General features: G+C 32.5%; 2 protein-coding genes across 4 annotated transcripts in view; both read right to left on the minus strand.

The window, feature by feature from the left end:
* Nucleotides 1-9,854, minus strand: part of LOC108744700 (thyroid receptor-interacting protein 11-like) — a 37,202-nt gene that overhangs the window by 10,341 nt on the left and 17,007 nt on the right. Inside the window, exon 1 of one of the 3 annotated variants that reach the window (XM_018480595.2) lies at nt 1,748-1,974. The exons of the other annotated variants lie outside the window; for them this stretch is intronic. Within the exon in view, the coding sequence (XP_018336097.2) occupies nt 1,748-1,807 (60 nt within the window). The 5' untranslated portion in view covers nt 1,808-1,974. Of the gene's footprint in view, nt 1-1,747; nt 1,975-9,854 lie in introns of those variants that run through there. 3 annotated transcript variants of the gene reach the window in all.
* On the minus strand, nt 4,819-9,843 carry LOC112904525 (mitogen-activated protein kinase kinase kinase kinase 5-like). Its single transcript, XM_025974705.1, has 10 exons — nt 8,979-9,843; nt 8,743-8,784; nt 7,868-8,088; nt 7,624-7,787; nt 7,162-7,366; nt 6,646-6,914; nt 6,439-6,583; nt 5,370-5,594; nt 5,177-5,303; nt 4,819-5,083 (listed from the first exon to the last, which is right to left on the minus strand). Exons 1-10 carry the CDS (start codon nt 9,026-9,028, stop codon nt 4,984-4,986), a joined length of 1,548 nt encoding a protein of 515 aa, XP_025830490.1. The 5' UTR covers nt 9,029-9,843; the 3' UTR covers nt 4,819-4,983.

Below are 9,854 nucleotides of genomic sequence, written 5' to 3' on the forward strand. Positions count from 1 at the left end.
CACTTGTTTTCTTTTTCAATTGAAATTGAGGCAGCAATAATGATTTATTAACTTTCAACGGTCTAATTCGTGCTGCATCGGTCGCCTGCTACGCTAATCGTAAAAGTGGAGTGACTACAACTTTTAATTGTCGAAAGCAAATGATATGAGACTAATTGGATATCAAAAAGGATCATTTTTTTTATTGGAATATTACATGTATTTAAATATTATTTTGAATATTATAATAAATGTTTCACACAAAAACTTAAAGTTAGACGCTGCTCGAATTTTCGATTGTTTCTAAGTGTGATCGTAAATAACAAGGTCTCGAAAAATGGTATCAAGATTCTGTAGGTGGTTAATATGAGGCTTGTGATGTGTAATTCGAGGTAGAATAATTTTTTATTTATTTAACCAACTTAAAAGAAAAACCCTGGGTCAGACTTCAGACAACATTGCTAAAATCAACACATTTATTTTGTAAGACTGTATGTTCGAATGCGAATATTATAAAGGCTAGCTCGTATCTAAAGAAGGCAAAACAAACCCAAACATCCTGTACAAGTTATCGCGAGTCTTCAATAAACAATGTTGTTTCTTAAAATATGCGTAAATATACACAAATGTGCACATGGTACACAAATACCAAGTCGTTTTCAATAAAGTAACGCAATACCTCTTAAATCTAATCATACTTAAACATTAAACTTTGATAGTTGAACAAATAATAGGTGCGCGAACATACCTCCAACAACTCGTTCGTAATGCCACATGAGTACAATACAATAATATACAATTATAATACAAACACACATGCATTTGTATCTGTATTATGGTCACGTCTGATCTCAAGTTTTCAAAAGCAAAAAATGGGGCATCGAAATAACACGCCAACGATGAGTAATCAACAAAAGAAGTACGCACTACAGTGGAACATCGGTTATAACGACAATTCTGATGTAACGTCAGTTTTTAATAAAAAGTCGCATAAAATTACCATTCAAATCAACGGTAACAATCTCGGTAATGTCGACAAAAATTAAAACTTTTATTGCTACACATCATAGTTAGTGTAGTTTCCGAAATTGTTCAGTTTATAATCCGTTAATAACTACTCTCACCGGTTATTACGTCAAAATATCTCCGGTTCATAGGGTGATGTTATAACCAAGTGCTGCTCTATTTTGATATGAATGCATTCTAAAAAAATATAGGTTTCATATTAATTCATTGTATTTGAAATGTCTTCTCTTTTAATTTCTAAATTATCGACGCGAAGTGTTTTACTTTTAAACTTTAACAACAATAATTCCGAATAGTGTGAGCCACCTTGATGCCTATCTTAATTTATTTTTTACTAATACGGACCATTCGTTATTGTAACATATAAAAACTGAGTTTGCTTGTAAGTTATTGCGACTATGATAAAACACGGGGACTTTTTATTTAAATTAATTCCAGGGAGGTATTAAGTGTAAGCGTTCAGATAACTTTCCCATAAAAACAAATGGACTTACGATTAAAAATGGAAACCGCCCAACACTTGAGCATACTACTACATAAAACCATTAAAAAAATTATCGATAATCGAACTAACAAACGCCAATAAAATAAAACAGTATAAACATTTTTTTTTATATTAACAACTGATTTAGGCATATACATACTTTTTTGCGAACGCATTATAATGTGTATGTGTCCAATAGTATAATAGTGTTATTAATAAATAAAATCAGGTATAATGTTGTAACAAAAAAACACGTACCTTTAAATCACGTTTTAAAAAAAAAGTCTTCAACAGGAAAAAACAATAACAAACGCACATCGCGTACGCATTGTTGCGATAGGTACTTTTTTTTTATTATGAGATGCATTTTTTTTTTGTTTATGACTCGCACTTGTTTCTTACAATAAAGCCACCGTACAACAAATTCAACCGCGTTCAAACAGGTACGAAGTCAAAGGTAACTGGATTACGAGACATAATAATATAATACATGTATGGTGTAAATGAGTTGGCTAAAGCTGAAAAGCGCAATCAGCGTGCGCACAATGCGCATGTTCCCGCGATAAGAAACAATAATACAGAGCCTACTCGTCTATGTACTGCTACCCGCATTTCTGTTCGTTTTCCTATTGAAATTCCGTTGAAAATAATAATGTTTTCAACTAACTAATCGTATGAACCAATACCACTGGCTGGAACCCATTGTTGCTGAGCACGTTTTGAAATTTTTCGAGTAACGAAGAATGGAAAACAGCCATTTTAAAAACTAACTATATGTACCTACTTAAAGTTGTTACCTACCAGTCGAGGCTTGTAGTTGAAATAGGTGGGGATGTTGCCTGTTTTAAAATTGTGTAAAAGGAAACAAATGCCATACACACGCAAAAGTAAAAAAAAAATTCCCTTCCACCAGCACGCCAGGGTCGGCGTTGCGATAACGCAGTGCTGTTTCTTCCATACAACGTTCAGGTTGTATGTGCGCATGTGCACAACAGTTAAACGCCACGCCTTTGGAACTGCGAAGCAGACAGTTCCACACAAAGATTTCTGTATCTTTTTCATGAATTAGGGGAATGCCAGCTGACATGAACCTTAATAAGTATATACATGCATACATAAGGGTGTCATAACGAATGGAATACCTATGTAAGAGGGTGTGATTCAAAAGTAATAAACGATGTTTATTTAGAGTTAAAAAATAAGGTAAATGTCTAGATGGTGGATGGGATCGAAAGAGGAGGTCACCCCCACCACTGTACCATAAAAAGTTCGTGGTGGTCTCACCCCCATAAAAAGTTATGGGGGTTAGATGGGGATAGGGGAAATCGAAATAGGGTAGGGGAGATCGAAAGANGTACTTGTCTGAAAAGACTACAAATTTGACAGACAGATACATGACAAATAGTAATCCATAGACATATCATAGATAATAGATATACAAAGGGACATATAATTGAAAATTTCGAAGGAAACCATAAGTCCACAATAAATGAATAAATATAAAAAACAGTGGATATGTTACTTATTTTTACTAGTTCTTAATGGATAAATTTCCCCCAAAACCTAACCTGACTTAACCTATTCGTACAACAAGGATAAGTATTGTTTAATACATTTGAGCATACCTCCGCATTCAATTTAAAAAAGCGTTGAAGCTAATTATGTAATTTTAGAAGAAACAATCTCTACACAACTTTTGTATATACTGGTAATAAAGCTTATGAAAAAATATCAGTACTGCCTTAATTTTAAATGAAAAGTTCCCAAAAAAAGAAGTTAAATCTGCCCTACAAACGAAATAATAGCATTTACTTCTGTTTTAATATCGTAAAACGATAAATTTCTTTCAGTCAGAACAAAACAGCATTAAACTAGAAATTTTATAAAGTATTCTACTTATAAAAGATACGGCTAAAGTTATAATTAAAAAACTTGTTTGAATTACAATATTTTTACAATTTTTTATTTAAATAGCATAAATTAAATAACATTTTTCTATTAAAATAATATACAATTTTGATCCCTTAGGAATAACAATAATAACGAATACAACTTAATATATGTACATATGTATTAATTAGGTAATTAAAGCGTGTCATTAACAAATTTAACAGTTGGACAACAGTTTAGCTATTATCTTTTAGCACGTCTTTGAGTATAGAACTCGAACTTCGGCTTTGACCAAAGTCGGCAAATGTTGGCAACACAACTTCACTTAGAAGTATGGGCGACTGTCTTTTACTGCTACTTTTACTACTATCCCCTGTTGACTTAGTAGTAATAGTGGAGGAAAGCAAATTAGGAATAACTGTAGGTTTTGATTCCGCTTCCAGAAACCTAACAAATGCCTGTGACAACGATTCTTTGCTTTCATCGTTATTTACTTTTGCATTTTGGGGATGCAAAAGGGAATTCAACCAACCCTCATGATGTATTTGATTCAATTTTACTTTCTCGCTTTCTTGCTGATTAAAGTCCAAAACGGTAGCTATTATTTTTAAGATTTGATTTTGATCTTTTGTATTGTGGCTTGACGTAATGAAACCAATAAGCAAACTTTTGATTAAATTCTTGTCGACTTTTACGTCCGTGTTTGAGGACAGATCTTTGAATTTTTCTTCCGCCTGCACAAGTTTTTCTTGCAACTCCCGAACTGAAAAATAAAAAGGAAAAACATTAATGTTGTATTACATTTAATCGTAATTGTAAGTAATTAAAATTCCTTCCGCAAGAGATTGCATTTAGATAAAAAGAAAACATAAAAACAAACTGCAATATTTAAATTAAATAAATAAACTGAAAATAACAGATATTTTTTGTTGTTGTTTAAAAAATTAAAACCATATACGTACTAAAACGTATTACTATAAAAAATAATAAAAACAGGGTAATATCTTTAATTTTGGCTATTGAGAGTTTTTGAAGTGAAACAGAAACGTCTTACAAGAAGAAAAGAGGGAGAGTCGATGATACTTCCAATTGACGTTTGAAAAAGTAAAGAATAAAAGGGAGAATGACAAAAACAACATAAGTGACATGCATTTTTTCTAAACATATGCTTAGAATTAATAAAGTTATACGTTATACACCATTGGCGACTACTCACTTTTTTGTAGTAACACATACAAAAAATCAAGTAGATTACGTTTTATCTTTAAAATAGGTAGGTGTTATAATAAAAATTTATACATAGGCCCTGTGCTTAACGCAATGTGTTTAGTATCCAGATGATTTAATGTCTTCTTTTGTCATGCCTGACGAAATGTTGGTATCAAAATGCTAGTGTTACACAGGGACCGGTAGTCAAAAATAACCAGTACCTACCGTATCTAAAATAAATACTGCTCAATATTTTAAAAATTAATTTTGTTATTAGTTATTATTATTTTTTTACTAGGGTGGCTTATAAGAAGTTATACCGAATTGTTAAAAACCACCGTCTTAAGAAGAAAAAAAATCAATTCCACCTAAAGTATGTATTTAATTTAGTAAACCTAATAACTCGCTTCGTGACCGGCTAATATGTAAAGATCATGCCCCTCCTCCCCTGTCAACGTTCCGGAATGAAGAAGATTACTTTCTAACACTACAACTCTAAAAATAAATTTAAAGTTGTGGTTAATTAAGCGATTTCGAATTTACCTGTAGTATCTCACGAACTAAATTAATAAAAAGATAGACACTTACTTGTCACTCCCCAATAATTTGTAAGTTCTCGAAAGATCTGTAATCTCTTGAGTAATATCACCATTTTTAAAAGACCGGCCCTGCATGCCATGCTTATGGAATGCCAGAACACTATCCGGCAGACAAACTGTAATGTAAAAGTATAATTAATTAGTATTTCACTAGGCAAACTGAAAAGTTCTAAGTTTCTTACCAACACTCATTATTCGAAATTCGAATTTTAATTCTAACACTTGTTTTTTGCTAATTTTCACTTTACCCTGCGGCGTAACAATTTTGACTACGTTGTCGTAACAAATGAGAATTGAATCTTTTTCTAGTTGGGACACATGGACAATGTTTAAATTTTCGCGTTTTGGTATAACAGTAGTCGTACCATCCATGTCTTGCAATTCGTCCGAATGGAACCAACTCGCACCTGAAATTATGACGTCTTTATTGTTTTTTCAAATTTTTAGCAAAATCTAAAAAAATATTGTCTCCAACGTCTTAGGGAAGAGTTTTAACCAAACCGTTTAGTTGAAAACATTATTATTACTATATTTAATATCAGCTGATTTCCGCAATTTCGCCTGCGTGGTGATACTTTTTATAGTACAGTATCAGGCCACTCACGCAAATGATGCGCAGCTTCGTTTACTTTATGATGAGGAAGAAAACAACGTTGTTTGCCCCTCTTTTCCGTAGCAAGAGAATACGTCTAGTTGCAGCTGTTAAAGTCATCGTTGTCGTCTACATAGTTTTTGCATGAGCGCACATTTATTTATTCAGACTACGATTTACAATCATATGCGTGCCCCTTTATATACATACATTCACGTTTTGTTAATTTTTATTATGCCAACTAGTTCTTCCCCCCTATCAGTCACCGTGGGCTCGAAACTGTTAGCATTATTGCTTTGAGTCGAAATTCACTTCTTCACTTTTGTGAACAATATTATGACGTAGTGTCGGCCATCATTCTTTTCTAATTGTTGCTGTTAGCGGCCATCATTCCTTTTCAATTGTTGTCGCATTGTCGGCCATCATTCTTTTTCAATTGTTGTCGCATTGTCACTGATGTCGGCCATTATGGTTTTTTAATAGATTGTATAGTAATCAATGATCAAAATTTAAAAAAATTGTTTGTAAATAGGTATGCAACACATCGTACACTTCAACATAAGAAATTGCTGATATTAACTACGTAATACTAATTTGGCCAGTGTTGAAAGCAATCAAAATTTCTTTTATGTATAATTCTACACGTATAAGCCACTCACCTGAATTCATATTGATCAAATCCAATTTGAATCTGTTAGGTTGATATGCTTGCTTTACAGATACGCAAACCACCGGATACTCCAGCTCTGGGGTTATTATCATTTCAAAAACGTTTAGTGGATTCGGTAAAGTGCATTCTACATGCTGCAATCAAATATATTGAAGTTAAATGATACTTAATAAAGGTAGTAAAAAAAAGACGGTACCTTTAGCAACATGAATTTATTCAGTGGGTCATACCATTGCATGAGGTAGATGCCAGACGAGGTGGCGCCGCAAAGATATTTGTAACCGTTATACGGATTCCGTGACACGCAGCATTTGAGCGTGCCGCGCGTGTCCGGTACGCGCGTCGTCAGAGCGAATTTGCGCGGCACAAGCTTTTCTGGTATCCGGTTCATATGAATACTGAACCTGTGAGATTGTTTACTTTGCATCGCCAACAGGTCGTGTCTGTACAAATGTGGGGTTTTCCCTGAAATAGAATCGCCTTTAAAGAGGTTTTCAGTAAAATGTTAATTGAATAAAAAAAAAAGTTGTCATAAAATCTTTACTGAATTTTGCATTACCGTTACCTTTAAAATAATATCGAAATTAGTAATATAAGCTTCAAAATTCTTTTGGGTTTTGAAACAAAAATTCCTTTAAAGTCACTACATTAAAAAAAACACAAAATGCATTATCTTCAACAATATTTTATATAAATAAGGTCGATTACTTACCTGATAATGTCATGAGTACATCTTTGATGACATACATCCAAATGGTCCTTCTTGGGTATAATTGGTCAATACACGTCTCGTGTAACTCGTTCAAATTTAAATTGTAAATCCCTTCCTCCGCCCCTATTAGAATGTGTTGATCGCGAGTATCAGGATGAATCCAGGATGCAGTGCAGTATATGCGAAGGGGACAGCCATTAAACACCTAAACAATTTTTATGTTTATAAATTCAATATTAATTCATTCGGGAAAACACCGAAAGAACTTTGTACACAGAAAAGAGAGATAGAGATATGCAAATAGTTAAGGATGTGGGTTGTTATAGTTTCAAAACAGTTATAAATGCTAGACTGACTTAGGATAGGAAGAGGTAAAGGTGCGTCTGCAATTAGTGTTCGGATTGACGATCTATGATTAAGACCATGTACATTGTACACTCAAATGTATACCGTAGAATTTACCTTTGAAAAACATGCTCCCATGTGAACTTTTGGTGTGGGAGGTAAACCATTGCTAGGGGGGCGGGGTGGGGTATGTCTTCTTCTATGTTTTCTTGTTGGTGGAACTGGAGGACAAACTACTAAATCAGGAGCGCTTCCTTCGTGATTTATTTCAGTCTCTGTACCTATAAAAATATAAGTAAATGTACAACTATAATGTTTTAGGGCTATAAAAACGAATCCAACATAAATAAAATAAATATACCATTCACGGTCCTCTCATTTCTACCACTATCACTAAGGGAGCGTTGCCTTTGGCCATTGACATTCATCGAATTGACCAAACCATACAACTCATCGACTGAAGAATGTCGTCTTGGAGAACCGTTGAATGTGTTGTTGTCACTAGTTGGACTAGAAGGAATGGTATGAACTTCACATTTCACGTGAACATTTGTTTCGGTGTCTTGAACTGGTAAAGTTGCCCTAATTGCAATAAAAAAAATTAATAATTAAAATTCCCTCAATTTTCTTGTTTTTGCTTATTTGTAAAATACAAAGCATCCAGAGCCAAAAACTTTTTGATGGTAGAATTAAAATTCTTTTTAAGTCGGGTTTTACTAATAAAATAAATAGTGTATCAAAAATATTGTTGTGCAGTTGTAGGTAAACAGTAAATAACGATAATGTAACTAAATAATTTATATCGAATATATTTTTTAATATACGTACTCAATAGTCATATTTTCACTGTACATAAAATTTGTAAAGAAATGGTTCAATTACATAGTTTAAAAGTGCTTTCAGCATAATGAAATACGTGCATCGCGTACAATCAGTGAATTTAAAGAAAAAAATTAGCAAAAAGCTTAAAATATATGTTAATTTAGTAATATGCCAAGTTCTGAAGCAAAAAACAATCCAAATTCAATACTTACTATAATGATTTAAATATAACGTCAAAGATATGAAGCTTTTTACTTTAATAACCATTAAGAAAAAAGATTTCAACTGATAAATCGGTAAACATTTTTAACTTATCTAAAACCCTTATTCAGTAAATAAATTTGAATATCTTTTAAACGTGAAAGTTACTAATAACTATGTATCAATTACAGAATTTTTTTAGGGTACACTTACTGTTGTTCGTAGGAGTCCATTTGACGAAATTTGTACGTTCCCCTATAAAATCAAAAAAAAGCAATCACTTTTGACTTAATCTCGCCTTTTCCCTTGTCTTAAGAAGTCCCTGTACCAAGAAATTCGAAAAAAGCCAAGAAACAAAAAGAAGCCGTTCCTGATTTTTTTATTATATCATCATCATTATTTATTATGTTAGTAAAGCAAAAATGTTAATTCTAAAACACAAAAATTACCTCAACATAAGCTCTTCATCTATGTACTGCAATAGACTCCTAAATAACATTAAGAATGTAATTATCTAAACTCTAAAATAAATTAATCGTTTTTAAATATCCATTCGCAAATTGAAGTAATAAAAGTTATGATAACACTTGAAAGACAACCGGGAAATTTCCAACATAGTTATGATAATCGTATATTTAGAACTATTTAATGGATTTCGAGGTATAGGTAGTTTCTTTAGTCTTTATTCAACTAAACTTTCGGATTCCCGGTTACCATTCGAAAAAATCAACAAGTGTCCAAATATGTTATTTTGTTAATTAGGATCAAAATCTATGGATCAAGTGTTCAACTAATATTATTTATTTATTTATGTATTATATGAAATGAGAAAAGCTATTAATGAAATATAATTAAAAAAACAAAAAACAAGAAAACGTGTAGATTTGACAGAGCTATGAAAAATTGTATGCAGTGTTTTGTAATGTTAAATATTCATTACAAAAAAAAAAACAAATAAGAGATTATGAATACCAACTCATTCTTCAAAAATTCCTCATAAAGAAGGTTTGATATTCACGCATGATTCGTTCTTCTATTTCAGTAAGTCTATGGATAGAGTAAATTATTCGACGCTTCATCTGCTACTCTGGCTGGCATCCTTGGGGATGCGTGACGGGAACGTAACCAGCACAATCGTAGCTAAGATTTTTATGCCCTCGCTACGTTCCCTGAGGACGCTAGCCGTAGCAGCCCACAAAACATCGAATAAAATACTCCATCTGTGGATTTGTATTTTTCTTTTAATGATTAAATTAAACAATTAGTTACATTATATAAATCCTCCAGTTTTGCAGAGCAAAACATGCAAAAAGCCTGTAGTAAAT

The sequence above is a fragment of the Agrilus planipennis genome, unplaced genomic scaffold (assembly GCF_000699045.2).
Source record: "Agrilus planipennis isolate EAB-ADULT unplaced genomic scaffold, Apla_2.0 scaffold16, whole genome shotgun sequence".
Taxonomy (NCBI): Eukaryota; Metazoa; Arthropoda; class Insecta; order Coleoptera; family Buprestidae; genus Agrilus; species Agrilus planipennis.

What these genes read in the sequence shown, in the direction of transcription:
- LOC112904525 (XM_025974705.1), bottom strand. Translation starts at nt 9,028, where the DNA reads ATGTTATTTAGGAGTCTATTGCAGTACATAGATGAAGAGCTTATGTTG. An exon ending in ATAAATTCATGTTGCTAAAG is followed by an intron (nt 6,584 to 6,645) that starts GTACCGTCTTTT and finishes ATTTGATTGCAG; the next exon opens with CATGTAGAATGCACTTTACC. An exon ending in TTTGATCAATATGAATTCAG is followed by an intron (nt 5,595 to 6,438) that starts GTGAGTGGCTTA and finishes TCATAATTTCAG; the next exon opens with GTGCGAGTTGGTTCCATTCG.